General features: G+C 34.3%; 1 protein-coding gene across 1 annotated transcript; it reads left to right on the top strand.

The window, feature by feature from the left end:
* Positions 1-26,874, top strand: LOC149773063 (uncharacterized protein C22orf15-like). Its single transcript, XM_089946861.1, has 6 exons — positions 1-88; positions 751-837; positions 8,068-8,187; positions 14,406-14,480; positions 23,163-23,225; positions 26,429-26,874. The coding sequence occupies exons 1-6, from the start codon at positions 55-57 to the stop codon at positions 26,608-26,610; spliced, it is 561 nt and encodes a 186-aa protein (XP_089802987.1). The 5' UTR covers positions 1-54; the 3' UTR covers positions 26,611-26,874.
* The last annotated feature ends 916 nt before the right edge of the window (positions 26,875-27,790 follow it).

Genomic DNA, 27,790 nt, shown 5'->3' on the forward strand with positions numbered 1-27,790 from the left:
CTCCGATATGCATAGTTACGCGTTTTCTCCAGAGATCCATGTCCAAATTGTTTGATGATGGCACATTTCACTGTAATCGTCTACGGTGGTAAGATTTTAAAAAATATAATTATTCTTCATCGTTGCAGTAAATGTTTATTTTTCAGCATACGCAAGTCATTAGTTACCCTCATCTAGTTTTGTGAGATGGGTTTTATATACATGCAATCATCCAGATATAAAATAGCTTTTTCAGAGCTTAACAAAACATTAATCATTAAAGGTTATAGTACCGAAGCAATTGGAGAGTATTTAAGACCTTTCCTCAGAGCCACACTACGATAGACACTATCCACTTTTACGTGAGACTATCGGCTTTGAAACCTTTCAGTATTAAAGAAAGAAAGTTTTAACCGTGATTCTATCATCAGGCGCATTGTTTACTTGATATGTCAAGTAACTGAAAACATTTGAACTATTTTTTGGCAACCCAAACGCTTAATTATGGTAAATACTATTACATCACATTTTGTTTTCTTCTTTTGACATAATAAATAAATAAATAAATAAATAAATAAATAAATAAATAAATAATTCGTTTGGTTAATTTAGCCTTTTCCCCTTCAAAATCGATACCAATCATGTATATATATATATATATATATATATATATATATATATATATATATATATATATATATATATATATATATATATATATATATATATATATATATTTACTTTGATGCTTCGACGATAATTAATTTACAGAATCTGAGAGCTTTCTTATCAACCCGAACTGCATGTGTGTCCTATTCATGCAGTACCTACGAAAGAAGTGCCAGTATGACAAGCAAGGTAAGTACTGTATTATTTCTTCATTATTTATTCGTCCTTGTCGTCGTCATCATTATTGACATCACCGTCATCACCATCATATTTTTATCATCATCCTAACAGTTGATTATGCATTCTGATTTATGCCAATTTGAAAAACACCCCTCTCTCTCTCTCTCTCTTTCTGTCATTAATTTTTATTTACTACAAAATGTAGGTATAATGATCTTAATTACCTATTAGTCTGAGATCATAAAAGTACCCATTATGATCAGACTTTATTCAATGAAAGGTGTTTTCCTTGCCTCAATAATTCGTATAGTTTATCTTTTTCATGTAAATGCCCCCAACTTTGTTTAGATATGTCTTTCACTTTGGCAAGCAAACGCTGATGATGTGGCTATTTAGTACATGACAACTGCCAAGATTCAAATCGCTAATATTGTATGCCACATTATTAAGTGGTGACTGTTTGAAATTAGAATTATTTAGTTAATAAATATGCACACACACACACACACACACACACACACACACACATGCTCACTCACTTTCAATACAAACAACCGGTATGGTTTAATGCATGACGGCTTACACTGGCTGTCCCAGGCAATCAGTTGAATTGAATCATATGCAAATTTGACATATTTATCTTCTCTAGCACAACATTTATTACATTTATTACACAAAGATTAGCAACATTCCGGCAGCTTTTGTACTTTCGTGTCGCAGACTTTTCCTATGCAAATGATGGTGCCAACAAGACGTGTTACCCTGTTAATACTTTTGCATCGTCGCAGGCCTCATACGACAGTCTTATACGTTTATTTAAAATCCGTGACTGTTTGTTCTGAGATTGTTCTGTTTTTTTTTTTTCCAGAGTACCAATGAACAAAAGATATAATTAACCATACAATGTAACATTATCCTACACATCCATGAAAGCGATGGGAACATCGCTCAGCCATTTCCGTAATTTCATCAAAAAGCCTCGAAACTAGATGTAGGAATACACATCAGTTTGATGTGTTTGGTGATTCGCCTCTGGCAGAGTACACTTATATGTTACGAAGGCAAAGTCTGAGTTTAGGTCTCACTGGACAGTTTATCTGGTGAATTTTCATCCGACAATGACCTATTGCAGAAAAATGAGAATAATTGTACACTGAAGATACAAATAAAAACAAACTAATGATTTTTGTAGAAAGCATACATGTGAGATTTTTACTGCGGCAATCAGGTTAATTCCTAATGCAACTGGTGGCTTTTATACTGAACCAACACTGACACCAACACCTCTTTCTACATTTATTTTTGACAGGAAAGAGCTATTTTTAATATTTTCCTTTGACAAGGCAGCTAAAAGAATCAGTATGTGCCTTATGCATGAATAAAGTTCACTAGTACTATAACAAATTAGCATACTTTTCATCACTCCTCAACCATCCAGATTTCTTACAAATTTACCTCTGTAGCAGACACATGTAAATACGCAAGCCAAGTCGGCTGCTCATTTGCAGCCCAAGTTACGCATTTGATCTCCAATATTCGTCTAACTGTGACAGGCAGTCACCAACAAGCCAACTCATTTCCAAGCCTAACTCAAAGTAAATCTCAACCACATTACAGATTTAGCTTCTGTGAAAATGTATAAATGCTAGGCTTGTGATTATTAAGTTCATACATTCTACCTTAAAAATTTTGTGTCAAAATACGAAACTATCCATTGAGACCTTATACGAGTGTGACTCTGTCTCCTTCCGCTGACATATTGTTCCAGTTGAACAAAAGTAGTTGAAAATAAGTAACAGAGTCTAGTCGTCAGTTGTTTATGGTGTTATTAAAGAAAGTCATCGAAGCTACGCACTAACACATGGTATACCAAAATTAAAGTCATTGCTCCTGGTGACGAATGGTGATAATCGCTACTTTTAACAAATATGTGGTTCACGAAAGATAAACAGTCCTCATTTAAAAAATTAGAAAGTTGGTTATGAGCATGTTCTAGTCTTAATTGTTTCGCTATATCCTCCACTTTTAGCATTCCCACACTTTCATGTTAATACTGTCTAATGCTTGTTACGTACAAATATGACAGCTTTACATTGTGCTACTTTGAGTTTATTTTTTAAAACCGATTCCAGCATACTGCAAAGAACATAAGTAGTAAAATTAGATTGTAGTATGCAGAGAATAATGCCCTTCATAGTTTTCAGTGCTAAATATTCACCGTTTCTTAAGAGAAACTTTAACTTGACATTTACTTTTGTTTTAGTACATTATTGGCTACTCATTCATTTGAGAGTAATTTATGTATATGGAGACGGAAGTATTTAATCCACTTCTGAGAACCGATTGGCAGGGCGTTACAGATTAGTTTGCATTCTCTACATTCTTTTTACTTGTCTTTTCGAGGCAATTAACATGCATTCTTCCTTACCGAAAACGATAGTACGTGGTTAGTGAACCAATAACTGCGGGTTCTAGTTTAGAATCATGTGAAAATATGATAGCACTTTCATCTGCATATAATAAAAGCTTATAATCATAGTCTATGCTACTTACTATATCATTTATAAAACACAAAAAGAAGCAGTCCTACAAAAACTACCCTGAGGTACGCAACATGATATTTTCAGAAGGTTCGGATTTTATATTGTTATAGCTGACAATGTATTGTCTATTTCTTAGGTACGACACAAAAATTGAATGCACGTAACTCCTAATCCTAACAATTTCTTTACACAATATGAAACGTGTAATTGAGCCATACGTTTTTAGTAAGACGAGCATGACTATTCCAGTGTAGGAACTCTTTTACTGCTAAACCTAAATTTAAAAACAGGTATCAATCTTATATCAGTGTAGTACATTCTCCTAAAACCTGACTGATGTTCATAAAGTAAATTATTCTTAGTCAAACATTTTTAAAGTTGACCACAGATTGATCATTCTATGTATTTTATCTTATAGATGTTGTCTAATTTTGTAAAGCGCTTAGAGCTTCTAAAGATTAGGCGCTATACAAAGTCCTCATTATAATTATTATTATTATTATTATTCTTGGACACTGTACTGAGTATAGTACAAACCTGTAATTGTCTTCATCAGCCCTACAGTCCATTTGTAAATAGGTACGAATTATCAATTCCTGATATACAATATAACTTGACGTAGACCAGTTAACGAAACAATCAATTGGAATTATCAAATACATTTATGTACAAACTTTTACAAACCTTGCTGTGATATTGTTATGGCCTGCACCTTTACATGGATTAAGGTTAGTCAGTTTAAAACAAAATCATCACTTACAGGTTGAAGTTGTAGTGTGTTATCGTCAGCATCCTAACCCTGAAGCATTTTAGAAAACATTGCTCCTCTTGCATTTATTTTCGAAGATTGCTGTATTTTTTTAATTTAAGTAGACGCTACATTAATGAAAATGTTAGGAAAATGATTTTCAATATCCCACAGACTAAGACGGTTGATATAATCTGTAGCCAATATGATAGTAACCGTTTCTTTTGGTTTAGACCTGCAACCATGCGACTTCAGCTCTTGTCGCATTTTCTTTTGGTGTTTTATTCTCTTCAACTTTGTTATAAAAATAATTGGACTATGCCTTTCTTACGTATCTCGGCTCATGAATTCTAAATTTAGCAAAAACTATATACACGGCAGTTTTACTTTTATTGTTCCTACATATGCTCAATAACTGATCGATATATTTATTTCTAAATCTGAAGTGCTCATTCGTAATTCTGTTCTTTGTCTTAATCTAATTTTTTTAATTGGAGCTGTCTTATCGGGAATTGTTCAAAGACTTATCTAAAAATCTGAATCATGCAGATTAACATCCCCACAGCTAAAGATATACTGCCAATGAATCTGGACCAATTTTGCAATAAATCCTTCATTGTTTTATTTTTTACTGTGTCGTGTTTCCATATTTGCCCTTTAACAACTTTCCTAGTACAGAAGGTAACAAAATAATCACTAATGGAAATAAGGATTTCCAAGATTGATAAAGAATGTCTGGGTTATTACAATAATTATGATCTAACATTGACGACGTCAGTATGGTAACTCTGTAAAGTTCGTAAAAATTCGACTTAATCCAAATACATTTAATAAGTTGACATATTTTGCATATTGCTGATATTTCATTAATGTACATATATTGAAGACACTAAAAAGAATTCACACTCTGATTTTATTTGTACTAAAGTTCCTTCAAACGTGTCATGAAAATTATTTTGTTTTGGTGGTCTATAACCATTACAGTAACCAGGTTTATACTTGGGCAATAACAAGTCTAACCAAACAGCTTCTAAATTAGCCAAATGTAAATCTGGTCTGGTAGAAAACAAACGTGGCATTTTGTTATGCTTGCATAAATACTGCCATCACATCTGTTCCTATCTTTTCTAATAACACAATAGTTTTCAGTTCTAATTTCATTATCGGCGACAGTCACCAATCCATTTTTTAGTTATGTTTAGAACAGCGGTGTTAGATTTTACAGCAAGAGTTCTTCATATCGATAGCCTAGGCAGACGTTATTTAGCACTGATACTAAAGCTCTATATTTGAAACAATGAATATTTTCTGAAACTACCAAACGATGCTTTATTTGATTACTATTGTAGATCATTGTAAACCAATAACCTGAGAACAGCTATCAGTTACTCTTTGTGTGTGTGTGTGTGTGTGTGTGAGAGAGAGAGAGAGAGAGAGAGAGAGAGAGAGAGAGATTTCGAACTGTAATGAAGTGCACCCCATCTTATAGTTTTTCTGTAACAGTCAAATAATGCTTTATTTATTTTATCTAATAGTAATTAAACATATGAAGTGTGTGTGTGTGTGTGTGTGTGTGTGTGTGTGTGTGATTTGGATTTTTAACGTAGCTTTGACAATTTCATATGATTTATAAAAATCTAGAAGCTCACGTGAATTTGAAAATAAATCAACTTGGGTTTTAAAACGTGTTTTCAGATTATGACTTTAAATTTTGTGCCTCATTTTGTCATTAAAACTGTGTCAAAATGGATGAAACTAGAAAATGGTGCAATGTGCAGAAAATACATTAATCCTTACCCCCACCCCCAATTAAACTCGACTAATCAGTGATTAGGATTCCAGTATAATGAATTAGAACAATACAAAATATTTAATTAGTGATAGTTACATAGTACATGCTATTTCAAAAGTGGCTTTTCACGGTTCAATTTTCCTTTGGTTAATAAATCTTATTATTTTTAAATAGTCACGCAGTTCAAATACAATTTATTCGGCTTTTAAATGGTGCCAAATAAGATTTTAATTTAAACAAGCACAAGTTAACTGCATAAATCAGAGCAATGTGTACTTATTTGACAGCTGCAACAGAAAATAAGTTTAAGTTATTCCAAAGATGGAATCATATGCTCACGTTTACAACCTAAAAGGGGGGCGGGGGAGCCGAGGGGCCTAGTGGTCTAAAGTGCTCACCATTACCGATCACTGCCATCTCATTTCTGTCTCCGTGGCTTCGAGTTTTGAGATCAGCCAATGTGGGAATGTAAGAAGGTTTGCCAGTAGCTTCTCGTGCGTCGGTGGTTCTTTCCGGGGTTTTACCGGGTTCTTCCTCCACCATTTATACTGGCTGCCATGCATAGCATATCTTGTGCTGAAAAATGGCGTTAAACCCTACAATAAAAACAACCTAAATGCGGCCCTTAAAATTACAATTAACCTTCTAAATGTGTGTGCGGTGGAAATAAAATTTAGCTAGCTATTACATGTAAGTTGCTTTAAAAGAGTCTGATTTGGTAAGAATTTTACTGTTGTGCTTCTGTTATTTAAAAGATATAATTGAACGCTTATGTTAAGATCGTAAATATTTCCAGGCGATTTAAGTGTTTCCAAAAGTTGTGGATCCCATAGAAACGGTATTTAGCTTTAACATTTTATTCTATATAACTCGATTTAATAGAACACGAAAAAGAAGCATGCACCCCCCCCCCCCAAGCAATTGTTACATAATTTAAATTACAACAGAAAGGCGGTTCACGTTATTTTAAACACAAAGACAGAATGGTATGCTTTTGTTTAGACCCACGTTACGGCCTTTTACAACTTATATTTATCTTTCAAAACTGGCGTGCAGTCTAACTTTAATAGACGGATGGATTTATACTTCTATAGACTTGTGAGAGTATTTCTACATCTACTCACAATGCAAACATTCTTAACCTTTACACTGTTTAAAACATCTCAGTTATATATATATATATATATATATATATATATATATATATATATATATATATATATATATATATATATATATATATATATATATATGATGATAATGAACATAAATCAAAGGAGAACCGGCCAGAAGCATCCAAACTATATTTCATAGTCACTTTTTATACATTTTATGACGTTTTATATAGTACAGTTAACATATTTCGTCTTTTGATAATACAATCTTACACATGGGCTGATTTCAAGTAAACTTTATGCAACTTGTTTAACGATTTAAAATTGGAAGTCATATAGTACAATATTGCAAGCTCGAGATATCAACATTAAATAATACAGATTTGAAAAAGATGTGAAATATTAAACATTTTCGTGTTCATCATTAAATAATATATACAAGGAGTTACTGTTTGTACGACATGATTTCATAAATTGTTCACTCATCTGATGTTGATGCAGATTGCTCAGTTGATTATCGTTGGTTTGAGTTATTATTATTCGAAACCTTGCCATCACTTTGATCTAATCGGAAATATATGACAAGCGAATAAGCTCGCAGATAAGAGAGGTCTTTGGTTTTCTGTATCTAACAGTTTTATTTAATATTTTGTTTTAAAGAAGAAGAAAAAAAGCTGGAGGGCAACACAGACGACTCTATAAAAACAAAATAGGTAGATTTAGCAGTACAGTTCTATAATTCCATGGAAAATGAGATTTAAAGCGGTATTTCTTTTCGTGATTCTTGATAAAAGTCAATCTTTGGTGACAACAGCGTTTCGAACGTCATCCGGAATCAGTTTGTTAATTCTGATTTTGTCAAAACACATCAGACAACAAGTCTGTATACCTTGTTAGCATGTCCCGAGTGCTGTAGGTGATTTACAATCTGTGGTAATGGAATAGTGTATAGAAAAAGACGAGTCCCAAGGGAATATCCATCAAGACAAAACAGTATTTTTCTATCGCTAAAACATATTGTATCTCATTTATATTCTGCAGCTTTGATCGACCTTCTGGATGAAAATGGCAACCTGACATATATCCACACCAAAGAACCGATTGAAAATGTTCGTGACTTATTTCAAGATCGCTGTGTGTATATTCCAGTGCAGCTTGAAAGTAAGTTCCAACATTTGAATGAGAAATGTATAGAAACTTACATAGTAAAGTATACATGATATAATCATTTATCCCTACATACATTGATGATCCGGGTATAGACACTTTCTTCTCGATTTGGTCCTCAGGTTAGTAATTAGTTAATTAACATTTAATTATTATAATTTCAAGTACATACACTGTATTCACATATATAATCAAAATGAACAATTATGAGACCAGCAAGACAACAATGATGAGTCATGGTCGAAGATGGACAACAAAAGAATGGTATCACGTTGAAAAGATAAGTAAAGTGGACATGAGGGTGTTTTGAAAGTTATTTTAATAAAAATGAACCAGTCAGACTATGAAGACACCTGAAGACAATTAGCGAAAACTAATATTCCCCCATTTCGGTGGTATTATATATACTGTCATAACACTACAGTGTACTAAACTCAACATTTTTCAGAAAGGTGATATATTTCACGAATATAACATGAAAGCCATAATGTCGGTTTCAAGAGATAATGTACATTTTGTTTACAAGTTTGTATAGAACAAAACTGGTAAATACTTGTGTTGTGTTACACAACAACATGGAAGAGAATATATTTGTTGATTTCAAATACCAAATAAGATATCCCTCAGTGTTTTAGAAAATATGCCGTTTTTCATAATATATTTAAGCATCATCAGCCATGATAATGGGATGGTTAAAACTTCATTATGAGGAATGAATCAATTATGTATGTGATGTGAGTAAATGCACAAGTCTGTAAATCACGTAAACTTTACAATGTCTATCTACAACAATTCAGACAAAACAGAGCTAGAATTTATAACGAACAAAGATACAAATAACCGAGGTTGATTCTTTATATGAAGTGTGTGAGTGAGCGAGTGAGTAATGTGTGATATGATCCCCCACCCACCTGTTATGATGCTTTGGTTATCGTTATCCAGTGTCAACTCGAGCGAACAATACAATAAAATATAAAACTAATTGATGGAATAACATATCTGAGCAAAGATATATAATAGAACAACACGAGCCCCCCCCCCCCCCGTATGTAAAATATAACAATTTAATCAATCACATAAACAAAATTAAATTGAAATATAATAAAAATTAATGCGAAATGCGATCAGCCGTTCTGTTATACCGATAAGACGAATTTCATCTTATAATCGAGTGAATGATCAAACTCAAATTGCCGGCATGTCAACGTAACCTGGTTGCTTCGGGTCCTTTTCAAATCAATGCTGGTGACATGTCACCGTTGCCGTATTTCTTTTTCTTCTTTCTCTCTATAATTTCCTCTACGGGTCATGAACTGTAAATTGGCTATCTGCTGTGTTTTTACACTACGTGGTGCACATATGGAGGATTTTTTCCCCTTCAAATAAATAAAACGCAACCTAAATATTTGTCAGGTTTTTCTTTTCTGGTGTCCAACAATATTCACACTCTTGTTATGTCAGATATCGTCTTATCGTAATTCAACCGATTAAAGCGCTGGTCAGTTCATAATCTTATACACACATACCATCGTATTAACGTGAAATTAATGTCTTGTTCGTAACTGCTACTCGCATTCCTAACTGGAACCATGAGATAACTAGACCTCTTAGATACAGGATTACACCCCATCGTGGGCTGTACATTACTAGTTCAACGATGTTGGTCAATACACGCCAATTTTCCTCGGTTACGATAATTCACAACTTAATTAAATAAATGAATTAATGGGTTTCACGTCTTATCTACATTACTTGCTAACAAGCGATTCAATGAAAAAGACACAGTAAAATCAATTCTTAGCATACATGATACATATCATTTAAGACAGATAAAATAATTCTCATAATTTGTATCAGAGTAATGCATTACATTCAAACAATACATGATTTCTATTATCTACAAACCACTAAATCAAAACAAATTCATATGAACAAAAATATTTTATGACATTCTTACAATACTCGAATCGTATAAAATTCAAGACAATGAATGCACGATTAACTTCTGAAACTCAATGAAAAATGGAAGTATGGATTTAAAATGAAGAAATTTAACACATAATTTCAAACTTGCGTCAATGAACATGTTATATGATTTAGGAATGGCAAAATCTCACATTAAATCATAAGTCATTCGTACGTTTGAAAGGACTAATTAATACGTTGCAAATTGATGAGAACAGAAGTGCATGATGTTGACTGGTGTCTTGTAATTACCCCGTAAAAACACCACATCGAGCACAAAGTATTCTATGGATGTTTTTATTTCGTTTGAAATATCTGACACTGGAGAATGTTCGGAGCAAGTCAAATAATAGGAATAAAGACAACCATGCTGCCATCCTGACAGTCCTGATGTATGTACAAATATAAATCAATTGTGCAAACAAACTATTTCTTGCTGGCATTTAATAGACAAAACGTACCAGATGTAGTTTATTTGTTTACAAATTTCATGTCTATTTCCAGGCAAAAACATGTTTGTGAATAAAAAATAATTTTATGTAATCGTGATACATTCAAATAAATTAATAACAACATGAACATTAAACAAAATAGCTAGATCTGCAGCAATGTCACCACATCACTCACTTTGGTGCACATTATCTCAGGCACGTTAGCTCATGGTGGATTCAAAATATCAAGCCATACATTTTTATCATGAACAAACCCCAACCCAATCATATATATTTTGTTCTAATGCTAAATGATATCTGAATTCCGATTTCCTTGAAATGTGAATTGTCTTACCATACAGGCTTATAACATCATAGTGTTACACTTGTCTTATTTTTTCCTGTCAAAAATAGTTTCTCCAAACTGTATGGTATTCATAATTCATGTCAAGGCCTTTCTGTTTGCCCTTTTTTAACAAGTTGAGAACATGGCGTGAATATGTTGAATTGCCAGTTGATGCGAAATCATAAAAATGTCTGATAGTTCGCTCTGTAAAAGCCATTAGCAAGATTTGCAGTAAATTCTATTTGAAATTGTGTACCTATATCATCGGCTTCATTTAACAATCATCACCACCCTCATTCGTTGTTCAAATAGGAAATCAACAACCGGGAAAAAAACTTTGAAACTTATTTAATTGTGTAGATCTATCTTTGACGTCTTAAGTCAATAACGCTACAAAAATTACTCGATGACTTACTGCGTTTACCAGAGTCAATATCTATTAAAGATGTTAAAGACTTTTTCACTGTGACTTTGTTTCAAGGAATGTTAATGATAATTGACAACAATTAAAACGAGGCATCATATATTTAATAACAAGTTCAAAGACTAATATGGAAATGTGATAGACGTTTACGGCATGACAGTTACATATGCTTTCCATGTTGGATAAAGTAATGTAGTGATGACACACATTACGGTATTATAAGAGGCCTTCAAACATTGATACAAACTCAGAGAAAGACGTCAGACGGGGTCAAGCTGTTAACACTGATTTAAACAACTCCAAACACCGTTTGACAAATGTACTAGTTTTGCAAGCTTACCTAACGCATAATGTAATACCGGACTATAATTTGTTCCTCTTTTAAAGTTATTGGTTTTTATCTCTTGTGTGTTGATTTGATATACAAACAAAGCCCTGATGGAATATGCTTAGATGACTTTTATTTGTCTTGTACATTTTGCATCCGCCTGACTGTACCAGATGCTCAATATCCATCTTTGTTGTTGCACCCTTGGGACAATTCAGCCCAGTAACATTGTGCTATCAAAACCATACAAATAGCCTATACAACTTTTGTAAACGGTGTTCGTGGCAACAATTAAAAACAACTTTATGATGCAATATATCTCTTGAATAATATAACTTTAGACAGTTTTCTCTGTTCAGTTAACTGAAAATATTTTATTCACAAACAAGCTATATATATATATATATATATATATATATATATATATATATATATATATATATATATATATATATATATATATATATATATATATATATATGATTACAAATATACATCAGTCAGAGTGGACTTTGCTATCGATGGCTTGTCATGGAGAATGCATGATATTACTTACAGAACTGATTGATGATAACAATTTTGATATATTTTCTATTCCATCATAAAGGTATTTGAACTCTTTGCAGTTATTTGGTTTACCAATTAAAACGCTATCTAAATTGCATATTGATGATCTTTGTACACAATCATTTACTTTATTCAACACAGATTTCAAGCATTAAGTCATATCGTCTATAATTTTCGCGTTTATACAAGCTGTTGTGTTCTCAAGACATTCAGGCTAATGATCCATGTAAGAACTTCCGCTGACTGGGTCAGATATATATGCGTTATTAATATCCAATGTTGCAGGACACCATTTTGTATTTTTGCTTGTGTCCAAGTTTGGTATGAAAAATGTCCACAAAAAAAAAAACACATTGACTCTATCACCTCTGTTGAATATATTTGGAGGCTTTGTTTCGTAGTAAAGAAAAGTACATACTCGACTTGTGATTGTTTCCCAAGTCTGCTAGTTAAATCTAATGGATCACTCACAAAGTTTATTTGCCGAATATTGTACTAATCATCTTATGACTTTGAATATTTCATATTTCCTTTAATTGTATACTTTAATACATACTGAATAATTTCGCATGCATAATTAGCTAAATAACATTTTATCATTATCGAAATGCCCATGTCACTGTCGGAAAACTCTGTCTCAGAGGGTGATTTTATTGGAACCGTATCATTTACCTCTTTCTGGAGGAGGGAGTAAATTTTTTATAGCACAACAAATTAAGAAGTTCTCAAATTTTATTTTTGTTGTTATTGTATCCTTTTGCTCTTAATGTCTAAGCCAAATACAAGACCATCTACCACTTCGAGACGTTCTGGCTTTCAATGCATTCTAATACTTCCACAAGCTAAGCTTGGTTTAGTTGCTTCATTATATTATTTTATTTTTTCATTGATTATACTCTTGTGTGTAAATTGCGGCTAACATGGAAGACCAACTCTGCTTAAGAGTCTCTCTGATTACCTCGGCTGCTTCACGTGTTCACATGGCAATTTGTTTTTCTAATAGAAGAGCTTGTATTTACTTTTGATCCTGGGGTGTATTTGATCTGCTTTTATTGTCAGTAAATTACTTTAGGTATTGAGGTGGTTTTCAATCATAGATAAATAATTTCATCATTAGCAAGAACCGAAACGTTGAACTCTCGTTTTGAAATCCAACCCTACACGCCTATACCAACGGGTTTCATTTACCAACACTGAAACTGCATACTAACATACACTATCGCACTAGCGGGGATCCAGAGCACTGTCTGTTAAATGAAAACAACTTTATTATGCTTATTTTAGCCAGTTTTGAAATCGCACAGAACAAATTTCTGACGCAGTATATCCTGAACAAGTGGAAATAAAGATAAACATGAAATACCAAGGTATATTTTGTGTATTCAATCACCAAAAATACACCGCTAAAATTTTGTTGCAGAACTCCAATGAATAAAATAAAATGCAGACTCGAAGATCAAATATTAATGTTGTTACATTTCGAATCAATAATATGTTGCTTGTTAAGTTATACGAAGAAAATGATCTCGCTGGACGCGAGACCAGATAGTCTGGAGAGGAGTCACAACCTACATGAAATATAAAATATCTTTTCTGTAAAACTCATAGAAGACAAGGTTACATTATTTAACTTCAGCATGACTTCACTAGTAATTTGTGATTATTTTCAACACATTCCCATGTCTGCTTTCTGTTTTCCCCTTCAGGTACCACGTAGTGCCTTCGGCACGTGTAGTTCATCACGATTCTGGTTATTGGGCCCTGATGTCTTGTGCTCTAGTAATTTTTAAGTTTGATTTTGAACGTTCTTTTATCTCTGTGCGAGATGTAAAAGAAAACAATGGGGAAAATAGTGGTCTAGCAAACGCCCATCTACATTACCTATGATAAAATTAAAATAAAATGTAAGCATTCAAATTGGAAAGCATATGCGATCTTTGTAACCGTATGTATATTTTCTTTTCGTACATGCGCGTATGCTATGGTGCTTGTGCGTATGTGCGTGCATGTTTGGTTAAGATTAGTATACTTTTTTATAGAGCCTAACTTCCAGTAAAAATTCTGATGCAGCGTGTGTGACAGTCTACTTCTGCAAGTAGACTTTTATAACCCTGACTCTTTCTACTACAAAAATATATTTACAAATTACAGAAGATGAAATAGGCGGCTTGAAGAAGGTGAAACCACTTCTGACGGACTGGGAAAAGAGATTCCCAAACCTGGAGAGTATGTATTTAGTTTTGAATAATAATAATAATAATAATAATAATATAAACTCGTATTTAAGCACACACAAAAGAAAAAAAATATTTAAAAAAAAGAAGAAAGAAAAAAAGAAAAAAAGAAGGAAAAAAAAAAAACTGTGTGGTGGATTGTATCCAGCAGAGACATAAGGGGTTCTGTGCTTCATGTAGCTGTATGCAGAGAACATGATGAATAGACCGATGCATTCCGATTTTGATGTGACAACTGATGTGAAGCTGTTCCAAAACTTTGGATGTCAAGTGTAACTATATTTTAGACAAAATATTCTATAGCCGTGTACAGAGATTTACATGCTCCACGCATTACCAAAATCAAACCATTTTTTTAAAGAAAAGAAACCGTAAATGGTTTGCCACATCATATGCTTGGTAGATCACGCGACGAGGACTTGAAGTCTCTTCGACTTATTCCTTAAATTCCAAAATTTCTTTCTCATTCTGAGAAACGTTTAAACTTGGCAAAACCATGCATGTTTCTTATATTCTGATGCATTAAAACCAGTTTTCGTGATTAGACGCATGTAATTTTATGCTTTAGTGAGTTTTCGTGATTAGACGCATGTAATTTTATGCTTAAGTGAGTTTTTGTGATTAGACGCATGTCATTTTACGCTTTACTGAGTTTTTGTGATTAGACGCATGTAATTTTATGCTTTAGTGAGTTTTCGTGATTAGACGCATGTAATTTTATTTTTAAGTGAGTTTTTGTGATTAGACGCATGTAATTTTATACTTTAGTGAGTTTTTGTGATTAGACGCATGTAATTTTGTTTTAGTGAGTTTTTGTGATTAGACGCAAGTAATTTTATGCTTAAGTGAGTTTTTGTGATTAGACGCATGTAATTTTACGCTTTAGTGAGTTTTTGTGATTAGACGCATATAATTTTATGCTTTAGTGAGTTTTTGTAATTGGACGCATGTAATTTTATGTTTTAGTGAGTTTTTGTGATTAGACGCATGTAATTTTATGCTTTAGTGAGTTTTCGTGATTAGACGCATGTAATTTTATGCTTTAGTGAGTTTTTGTGATTAGACGCATGTAACTTTATGCTTTAGTGAGTTTTTAAACGTTTAACTTGCACGTGCCAACTGAGTAAGACGATAGTACAGGGATCACAAAGTTAAAACTTCTGTCACAACACTTGGAAAAGAAGATAAATGTCTAGACTTTGCCTTGCTGGCTATTTTTTTATTTTTTTTTTTAAAAAAACCTTTGCCTCTAACAACCCTTGTGTTCTTCCGTCCGTCCTTCATGCACAAATTGTCGTGAAAGCAATTACCTATTAGTCCCTTGAATTGTGATATAATGCCACGAAACTTGGAAAATGGTACTGTCACCAGTTTAAGAAGCACACAGCAGCAAATTCTGTAAATTTTGTAAAAACTATTGCCCTTTTTGTTGTGTAGCTTTATGCAGTACATAATATACATTTCGTTAGCTCAACTAGTCCTATCATTTTTGTTTTAGATAGACAGGAAACTTCATGCAATAGTGTACTCATTAAGAGAGGATGTGCATATCGACAAATTATACGTAACCCTGCAATTTTTAAAAGAGTTAACGCCCTTTTTTGATTTGCAGCTAATTCAGTACAGGTGAAACTCGTGTGAACTAAAGTTATCTCGCATTTATGTTAATAGTTATGATCATCATTTTTCAGGTTCCACTCTAGTGGATATTAAAATTTCGCACAGTTGTCAATTTTTAAACAAAAAGTGAATCCTCACATTTGAACAGCAGGTTGACAAGCAGCCCATAAATGCTTACACAGGCGTTGGGTCAATGTCCGATTTTTCTTAAATCTGCTCCAGGGAAAGGCAGATTTAGGTACTTAATTACCAATGTTTTTTTGAAAAGTACTTGGTCAGAACAGAGACAGCGGGAAAATACCGAATGTAAGTAATTTTGAAGCAATTTTGCTATTTCAAAAGCTGGATTTAAACGGTGAGGTGCAATTTTAATTTTAAAAAAGATACAATCATAAGCGAAACAAACATTAATTTGAATCCTAAGAGATGGAAAAAAGGACCCCAATACTGATCAGTTTTCCAATCTAAGACTGAACCTGGAGATACGTGCGAGTAAGTGAAATGTTCATGAAAATGTGTATCGGAACCTTAACATACATATATCGACACATCATTTTGCTTACGCAAATTTTGTTTGATTTATTTCCCTTCGTATCATGTAGCTTAATGCAGTGTTTAAAAATAATCTCGTTTGCGCAAATGTTACATTTTCGCAGTTTTCAATGACTGCAATGAAGCGATGAAACTTGTTACATGTTAAGGCCAACACCTGACCATGCGCATACCTACAGACTTACTGAGCCCCAAACATTTTGATAAGTGTGATTGCCCTTTCTGACTCGAGGCTCGCAGTGGATGATGGCCTGTGTGAACGCAAGTTCCGTAGTTTTGATTACTGTTTAACTTAACATATATTTTGGACATAATTTGAAGACGCGGATATCGACAAATCACTCTGCTCCATTTTTGCGTCCTTCTACAGTTTCGTATTTTACATAGGGTTAGATTTTTTAAGGAAAATAATTTGCCTGGTTTTTCTCATTGGTTATGCTATTTAAAAAAGACCTCGTGTATCTTAGGTATCATTAAAAGAACTTTTAATTCTCTTTATTTTGGTGTATGATTGATTGGAGTAGTATGGATTACAGAGTATACAGCTTGGCCTTACTTCAGATGTACACTTATCAAAGAGCTGCTAGCTTCGCTAGGTCATTTTCGCTTGAAGGACTTCGGCAGTTAATTGTAAAAGAAAAGTGCCAATACATTTTACATTTGGTAATTCATTCAATGCATTTTCAGAAGCTAGAATTTTTGCAACAGTCTCTGTCTCCTGGTCTAGCATAGCGAAAGCTTTGATCGATTGCATCAAATAGTCCCCTATCATAACGACGTGTTTATTTCCATAACTTGACACAGGAAAAGGTCCCAAAATGTCTAAGGCAATTCGTTCCATCGGCGCGCCAACATTGCAGAGTTTCATGGGAGCTCTGTTAACTTGATATGGCCTCTTCCGCGCGGAACACTGATCACGACTAAGACACAAGTCCTTCACATTTCCTCCGACACCAGGCCATTAGAATCACTCGCGCATTATCGATAGAGTTCTATTGCCTCCAAGGTAACCAGCCGTTACGATATCATGCAAATTCGCAAGAGCATCCTCTCGGAAAACCGCTGAGACCACTAGCTGCCAGGAAATACGTTTGCCAGTCTCATTTTCCCAGTTACAGTACAAAATCCAAATCGGAGTTAAAACCTGTCCCACTGACTCAATAATGCCTTAACTGCCGTTTTCTCCATTGAGATTTCATGCCATTATCATGCTCTTCAGATTTTTTCATGCAGCTAATTGTATATCTTATGCCCTTATCCTTCTCTGAATCTTCCTCAGTTATGCTGTTAAAATTCCTATAATCCACGAGGACTCTTCCTTGCGTCCATCCATCTTCGGTACCATCTCTCAGAACCTCAGAGTGAGGGGTTTTGCATTATTTACTGGAGTTTTGGAACACACTCCGAACTTTAATTTCAACATTTTGACAATGTCAACAGCTCAAACAAGGCCTACGTGACAGGCTGTGCGCGATTTGGGTGTTTCGTACCGCCGCGGTAAACAATTTAATAATCATATGTTCCCAAAGTGTCTACCAGCCTGCGAGTTGGCCTTCGAAGTCTTTGAATTTAGCAACCATCTTAATGAACTCATGGTCGGTACGAATGATGAATTTCCTCCCTAACAAAAAACAGTAAAAGTACTTGATAGCACAAGGAGTTCCTTACGCGTGATGCAATACCCCCTCTCTGCTTTGCCCAGTGCCTGGCTGTAGTACGTTATAACTTTCTCTGGTCCATCTTGATTCTGGTGAAGTATTGCACCAATTGAAAGGTTACTTGCATCAGTATCCAAAATGAAGTTAGAACCAGATAGGTCGGAGTTGCCCATAATAGGGCTTGAAGACAACATGGATTTCAGAGTTCGGAATTCCCCCTCACATGCATCAATCCATTCAAACTGAAAAGTTTCTGTCAATACCGTCAAAGGTCTTGCAACCTCAGCAAACACTCGTATAAAGTTTATGTAGTGCGAACACAGATCAGTGAAGCTCCTCGCCTCCTTGATGTTAATGGTAGTAGGCCATTTCAGTACGGCTTTGATGTTATCAGTATCTGTTTAGACGCCATGTTGAGACTAATGTACCCCAGATATGAAACACTGCTCTGTAGATCTATTTTGGGGGTTGACTGCCTCCTGCCAATGTCCACTTTGTGAATCTAGACTCTAAAACCATTTCGACTCTTCAAGAGCATCCAGTTTGTCGCCAATCCTGGACACGGGGATTACCATAATCAACACAAAGCCTCGTTGAACCATCTTTCTGTCGAACAAGACGAATAAGTGGTACCCACGGACCATCGGATTTCTCAATCACCTCCTGTTTCAACATTTTCTGAACATGGTCTTCTACTTTTACAAGTTATGCAATACGTAAGCATTGAGGGCGTTGGCGAATGGGTGTTACGTTCTTGGTGATGATTAAGTGTTTTATGTATGTATGTTCTCGCCAAGTCGATCTTATCTTGGGAAAACACATGGTTAAATTGGAAAAGAACATTAGCCAACTCATTTCTCTGGGAGTAATTCAGATACTTCGATGACCTTTCAAGTAAGTCTGCAAGATGCTGATACGCCATGTTAGTCTGAGAATATGGGAACCTTGTGGTTTCGTTCTTAACCACCATAGCCTCGCAAGTCGTTGAACCGATTTCTCATACATCTTAATTTATTTTCTGGGGGACTGAACACACGATTTGGAACACAGTCGTTTTCTCCGCTAACCAATGACTTCGCCATCTATAAATACTACTTCTGGGTGAATTTCTCGGTGGGTAATATCATTACAAAAGAGGGCGCAGTTCTTATGTCTAGTACTTTCCCTGAAATGATTCTTTCCACTCAAGGAGGTGTGATACTTTTTTTTTGTCCACTACCATGCGGCAACACCCGGCGCTCTTCAGTTTCACAGTGGCACATTTCACTGGACGACCTTTCAACTTAAATGTATTATCACAGCATCTGTGACACATTGGCGTGTTTGGAGAAGGTTAAACCAATTATTCCATCAATATCTTTGTCTATTTCCGCCACACATCCACACTGCGTGCTTAACTTTCGAATCACTTATCATAATATCCACACCCCCACACACCTCTTGCATGAATACACTTTCGATCAACCATTTTCATTTGTTGACCGACCGGTTTCAAATCATGGTTTCTGCAGACCAGACATTTGTTCATAGATTTGATCGTTAATTGTGGTAACAGCTGCACCTGTATCGATGAGGAACTTCGTTTTCATTCCTTGCACTTTGTATTGTATATAGATTCATGAAACATCGTTGGAAAGTCGAGTGGTACAGGGTTGAGTTCTGCTTTGATGACAGTGTTTGTTCTAATTGCTTTTACTTTTGGACAGTCTTTCTTTAAAAGTTCCGTACTGTTACGCATATATGATATAATTTATATTTGATTTAATTTAATTGTTTGTAAGTTTTAAAATCTTGTATTTTTAATTTCATTACATGTCAAAATTATGTAGTTTTGTTTACTAGGAACTCGATATTTTTCAGAAAATAGTTTGACCTCGACTCTTTAGTCTTAAACACCTAAAGCTGACCTAGTTCCAGAATTTTTTCTAGAAATCAGTGAGAGAAGTAAACAACTTTTCATTTTCATCCTATTCTTAGAGTAAAATGATTGGTTTTTGTCAAGGTCATACTGGGACTATGTGCTTTTATACGTAAATACTTCTCGAAGGTTCTGGAAAGTTGACCCCCATATGGGAATTTGTTTTGCGTTGCGAGTTACTGTATAATCATTGTTTACAGACATTTTTCTCAGTCGGTCTTAAAAACACTGGGACGTAAAGGTGTTCTTTTGTTGTGTCAGGTTGGAGTTATTTTTAATGTTTATTCGAATTATTTGGATTCAAAACACTAATTCTTTTTCTTGGAAATATTTGAGTGTTCATACAGAATTCTGGGACAAATACATCATTAAATTATATTAGGAAATTTAAACATCGGATTATTGTTTGTGAATAACACAGAACTGTAGACACAACATCACAATAATGGCTGCATTATACATCATCGCCTTCCATCTTGGATTCTTCGTCGGGACTCGAATTTGAATTCATTAGAACATTTCATTTTTAGGAAATCTAAAATTTAATTCGTAGAATATTCTTGGATTATTTTTGGATTTGATTCTTAAAACAGTACGTTCTTATTTATTTCATTTTTACAGAGTTTTTCCAGGGAAATAAATTATTTGTTCAATTTTTCAAACCTCATTGTTTTCACTCTTTCTTGTGTTACTGTTTAGTCGAGCCTAAACAAGTAACATAAGACTTACTGCCACAAATCAAGCACTTCTTTGAATTCTGCCGATTGAAGGATCATTCAGTGTAGTTTTTCTTTAACGAATCGAGTCCAACCATAATGCCTCTTATTTCACTGGATATTTTATTATGCAGGCCTGGATGTCATCTAGGCCGGATGCTGCACATTCTATATCATCAACACTGTTTTTAAAGTTGCACCCTGAACAGCATTGTTTTCTTTTTTGATTTTCTGAGCCAAAGATCCTGCTTCAGAACGTTGGACAATTCCCGCTACATTCTCTTTTCCGAAGATTCTAAATCAGTCAATACCGCCTGTACACTTCCTCGTATATTTGATTCAAGAAACAATGCTTTTTTGATCCACAGTCCAGTTGTTAATTTCAGTAACAAGTTCAAAATGAACCCTGTCTTCTGACGGTTCCGAACCATCGTATGTTGCTGACCTCACTAATGGCTTTTAAAAGTTTCTATTCCCACTGGTGTTCGTGACATTCCCTAAACTTATAAAGTATTCCTGAATTTGGCTTCCCATCGCCTCACGTTCCCGTTCTAACATCTCTATTTCTACCAGCTGCAACCTACTTGTACATTAAAGGTAGGGGTTGAGGTTTGCAACATTGTACCCAAACTAGTGTCTGGATTGCTCCTGATTCCCAAAGTAACTGTTCGGGTATCTAGCGCTTCTTCCGCCATTTGTCCATGATGAATAAGAATTGTCTGAATCTGACTAAATCCAAGACGTTGTCCTCACTATCATATCGATTTTAAATTCAGGAAACAAATTTAAGAGAGTCACTCCCCATAAATACTGTAAAAGCCGAAATAAATTATGTTGCTACCAAAATATACCTTCCCCCCAAAAATCAGAAAAAAACCCTCACCCCCAAATTACAAAGCATATATCTAATCAGCAATCCCAACTGCAAGAGAACACCACTAACAGAATAATCCACTATGAGTGAGTATCCCACCGCTGCCACCAAAATTTGTAACATGAAAGGTTCAGCAAGGCCATAAAACATATCTCCTATTTATATGGTTTTTTTTTTACAAGTAACACTATATACACTCCAATAACCTTGTGTCGCATTACACAAGACAAATTCCTCATTTTCCCCAAGAATTACAACCTAATCATCCACTGGAATAGAGGGAGAAAATTCAATTAATCCTTTCGCAAAAAAGCTAAAATCTTCTCTTCCCATTCAAGTCTATGTCTAATTAAAAACCTCTTTCCCAGCCCATAATTCAGTCCATTGACACCTGATGCATGACATAAAAACAGACAAGTCTTTTCACTCGCTATGATCACTACCCTCAGCCAGATGCAACCATAATCATTGACAAATCTAATTATTCAAATCATCTGCTATAGCAAAAACACAACTGCCCCTATCATTAAGCATCACACTCCCTAGTTATCTAATTTCATTAAAATATGCTGTATCTTTTGGAGGGTGAATAAATATAGCAGGAAAATACTGCTTCGGAAATTAGACGAACATCATCTTCACTAGTCATGAGGTGTCGATCCTCTTCATTCCATGCCTACCCTTGGATTATAAGCTAGCTGCAATTATTTCTAATGGGTGCTTGCCAGTGGACAAGAGTGCCTGCCTTACCAAGAGAAATTAATTATCTAATGAGACCTTGTTACATGACCTGTCTGATACTCAATAGGGTGATTTCCACGATGTCCATACATACTGACTCAGCATTAAGAAATGCTTAAAATGTTTAAAGTGAAGAAACGTACATGCAACACGTGCCGTTATGTACTTAAGCCACTATGACTATTCCTAACGATCTCTAAATTTAAATGTAATAAAGGATCTGATTGGATTGGTTTATTTCAGTTGCATCTAATCAGATTGCAAAACAGTATTTGTTGTTTTAGCGAGCTAGACATGCCGAAGGTTGGTGTGTAACAAAGTGAATTGACAACCCCTGGCTAGCGAAGATGGATGAACAATGACAAATCCACCAAGACAACTTGATTTGAAACTGACTGACAGGTGGAAACATCGCAAACTAGCTATGAAAGAAGCAGATTAGCAGGATATTGCATATAATTGAGTTGGTGATTAAAATGTGTAATCTTATTGAGAATGAAATTATGTATATACACAGCAGTCATCGTAAGGCTCTGCTATTCGGAATTTACTTATAATATTTTTACAGTGATATTATTCTTCTGATTTTTTACAGAGAGAATAAAAGTCTTGACAGGAGAAATTAAACGCAAGAAAAGTACACATCTAGGATTCAAATGTAAGTATACAACTTACGGACTGCTGAAAACATCAGTTAATTCTCAGTTAGAGGAACTCCAAATGATACAAAGTTATAATGTTAAGCACTAGAAGTTAATCTTGAAGCCCCCACATGATTAAATATCACAATGCGAAGCAATGAAACTCACACAAACACAGTAACACACTTATGGTATTTACGTTTCTTTTTAAAGTGTTGATATATTTTAGTGATTACTAGTTCTGTTATTCTAACATTTTTCAACCTTAGTAACTGTCCAATTACTAGGTACATACTACTCCGACATGACAAATTGCAAATCTCTAACATCGCAAAACAACTCACATGATCTAACCCACCCAATAAGAAATAACTTAATTCTTCTAAGAACCCACCTTACCAATGGGAAACAGCATGACACTTGTCAACATATTTACTACTAATATTATTATTAGTAACTGTCAACACATAAGTAAGCATCTATTGATAGATTCTATGCAATTTTACATTCCTAATATCTATTGATAATCGCTACAATGTATTCATGAATACAAATTTAAATAAAACAAATAATACTAACATACAGATTAGTCAATTTTTAATTCATACAGATATATGTGCAGTCAAACCTGTCTACAGCAGCCACCAAAAGGAAAAGACTAAAGTTGCATTTGTAGATAGGTGGCCTTCAAAGGCAGGTCTAGCTCTCGAACTTGGTACATGACATATTTATGTAAAATGACCAAACAACATTGTGGGGCCCTGAGTGGCTGAGTGGTTTAAAGCACTCACCATTATGGATCACTGCCATCTAACCTCTGTCTATGTGGGTTCAAGTCTTGGGCTCAGCCAATGTGGGTATGTGAGAAAGCTTGCCAGTAGTTTCTTGATGGTTGGTGGTTCTTTCCAGGGTTTTCCCAGGTTCTTCCTTCAACATTTATACTGGCTGCCATGTATAGCCTTTCTTGTGCTGAAAAGTGGCATTAAACCCTACAACATCAACCACCAAACAACATTAGCATTATTACTAGTGTTATCATTATTATTATTTCACATTATTATTAGCAGTAGTAAGATGTTACAAAGATATATGCATTTAGTTTCACTATTTAGCATAAAGAAAAATACAAAAAATTATTAGAATACGTTCCAGTAAAGGATTTTGTATCCTCACTTGGATTTTTTAAACTTGTTACATTGAGTCATAGCTGCATGAAATCAATAGGACAATGATTTATTTTCTGAGAAATGGTGAGTATTATAATTGCTATGTATTTAATCTGCTGACATTTCTGATGAAACTTGAACTGGTACTCACCATCTGTATTTCTAGTCTCATGACTACATAAATCTCACAACCAACACATCAATGACATATGAAGTCTAATAGTCACATGATATGAATGATGAAACCCCATTCCAATGTCGTCATACAAAAATATTAAATTAAAGTCACATATTGTTTGTAAGAGAATGAAACAACACACAAATTACCAACATATTATTTGGAGAACAATGACCAGAAACCTGGAGTCAGATTCATCAGGAACAGAACATAATCAACGATGGTTTTATTGTATAACATGACTACCATGTTGACATGTGCTTTCTGCTTGATGTACTTAGCTTTGACAGAAACCTCCGAGTTGCACTGGACTAGGTAAGTACAATCAAAATATGAAATGTTTAAACATCGATTCAGGTAATATACCTTTATATATATATATATATATATATATATATATATATATATATATATATATATATATATATATATATATATATATATATATACCATGCATTGCTCGTCAAGCAAAATAAGTTTATTTTGCATATTTGGAATGGTCACTGCTTACCTGCTCTACTGACCACAGAAAGCAGGGTGAAACCATTGCTTGGTTAAGAAATACCTTACTGATGGTTGTGGAAGACAGGTGACCACTGATGACATGGCATTTATGTAGGATATTTGTTGGGGGGAAATTAGAATGGCCATTGTGATCAGGTAACAGATGAACTCAGGTGAAATGTGGGACTGGTATGACTGTGTATATATATCTGTATATATATATTTTTTAATGAATCTTTTCAAGTACAAGTGTCTAGGAACTGGAGATAGAAACAATTGTCTGTTTGGTATTTGTTGGTACATGGTAAAAAAAACCCAGACCAATGGTTCATGCATACATACTACTAACAATGCGAAAAGAAAATGGTGCTGATTTAAAGTCCTTACTTTCATTAGAGGAAATTTATTTTTAATGTAAGTGCCATTTATGGAACCCATCAGAGACAAAGACCAATGTCTTCTAGTCCACGGAAATATAACAACCTCAAGATTAACTCATGCAGTGTTGACATTCATCTTTTTTGTAGCTCACAATATTTGCTCCATTTAGATGTGACTTGTACACAAGCTGCTTTTAGCCGATGTTTCCTATTTACAATACAATAGGATAGTTTCTGCATATAGGTATTCTGAGATAATCCTTCATTTTATTGAGGTGATAATTTGTTAATGTTGCACTCATGTTAAAACTAAAATCATAGAACCCATAACCACAATGCATCATTTAGTAGCCTGTCTCAATGTATTGACAAAACATCTCATTTAGTAACCTGTCTCAATGTATTGACAAAACATCTCATTTAGTAACCTGTCTCAATGTATTGACAACACATCTTATTTGTTGACATTATGCTTGAAATATGTTACATGTCACACTGGTTTTAAACATGTCAACAAAGTGAACAGTTTAAAAAGTAAAGTATCTTCTTTCTTGAAAACTGGTAAAGGAAAAGATTGAGCCTTTAATCCACTGAACATTGTGGCAAAAACTGAATTTTGTCACAAGAAACATCCACATTGTTGTACCTATCATTAGAATGAATTTTCAATATAATGCATTCAAAGTGCCATTTCATAGTGAGGCAGTTACATATAATAGTTATACTGTTACAAATCAACCCTCTTAGCTCGCAACTTTATGTAGACTGTGTTCCTTTATATGCACTCATACACAAATGATAATTGTATGCTATACAGTAATAGAAAATGAGCAATATTTATAGAGAAAACAAAAATGAATTATGCCTCAAGTTAGAAGAATGACAACAAAAAGAATTAGAGAATAACATGCATGTATCACGTAGCTTCACAAACAGTAAAAAAGGTTTTTAGGTGGTTAATTAATATATCTAAACAAATTTCTCTTTCTCAGCATTGGAGTTGCCTGGCCGAGGTAAGCCAACTGAGGGAAAGCGTTCCAAGGAAAATTCGGCTGACAAGACAATGTCAATGAGCCGCCAATCCACAAGTGGATTGAACAGGGTCCCTTTGCCTACCACTCTCAGCAAAACTCACTCACCAAGCAGGATTAAAACCCATAAAATGAAACTTTAAATTGCTCGACACCAACATTCTTTTCAATTCTCATTGTACACTAATTTATGACCAATAAATACATCAGTAAAATATCTATTAATTTCCTCAATCCATATTTTTCTATTTGAGGACTGCATAAACTAAGTCATCTTGTCAAAATGTTTATATTTATTGAGTTATATATATATATATATATATATATATATATATATATATATATATATACACACACACACACTCACATACATAAATTGCAAATTGAATGGTAAGCATGCATAATGTTACTGTGACACAAGTGTGCTTTGCAACAGGCCAATTAAACACTGAATGCAGGTAATGTAATCATCTGTGCATATTTCCTTTAAAATGAGAACACTCCCTATAAATGTGTACAGCTAAATATGAAATGAAAGCAGGGATTGGAGTTTGACGTTTGTTGTTTTTGATGGCCAGAGGTTCAACGTATGAAATCAGACTGATAATAATGTACAAGTTTTGCAATAAAAAAATCTAAATCTGAAAAAGATCTCAAGATTTGTCGCATGTAAACTGACATCTGCATGTGTTTCACTTATTCAATAGTCATCAAGTCTTGTTTTGTGGAATAAATGATCTTTGGACACTTTAAAAGTATTTTAGTGAGAATAACAATGTTTGTTTGCAAACCAGAAACCATTTTTTCTGTATTCTTATGTATGCTTACACTCTGAATATTATACAAGGAGACCTAGGGTTTCAGTGAACCATTAAAGGGCTCTGCTAATTCATGACAAATTTGTTTTTTAAATGGCCCCTATACAACACATGCACTTTTTTATGTAAGTCAACAGAGACATTATGAATAATCAAAATGGGTTGCTGTGAAGCATATTTAAAAATAACTCACGAAAGTGGAGCACCATTCTTGCACCCAGAAGGCAAAGCTAATTTTGGCCTGCCTGATCCCCCCCCCCCAAAAAAAACAACTAATCATGGGCATATTACAGCCAGTGGCCCAATCTCCAAGTATTAAGCACTGGTCCAATACCCTTCCCGACCAGTTCCTTTTCTAGACAGGTACTCTGCTAATTGTTAAGAATTAGCCTGATCCCCAGCCCGTGTACAGCAATCACACTTTCTTCATCCAAAAATAAGAAAGGGTACCAGTCTAATTAATAATTAGTTGTCCAAGTTTTGAACTGATATATTCATTGACTTG

Source organism: Sinohyriopsis cumingii, unplaced genomic scaffold, assembly GCF_028554795.1.
Source record: "Sinohyriopsis cumingii isolate HCF-2022 unplaced genomic scaffold, ASM2855479v2 utg000913l, whole genome shotgun sequence".
Classification (NCBI taxonomy): domain Eukaryota; kingdom Metazoa; phylum Mollusca; class Bivalvia; order Unionida; family Unionidae; genus Sinohyriopsis; species Sinohyriopsis cumingii.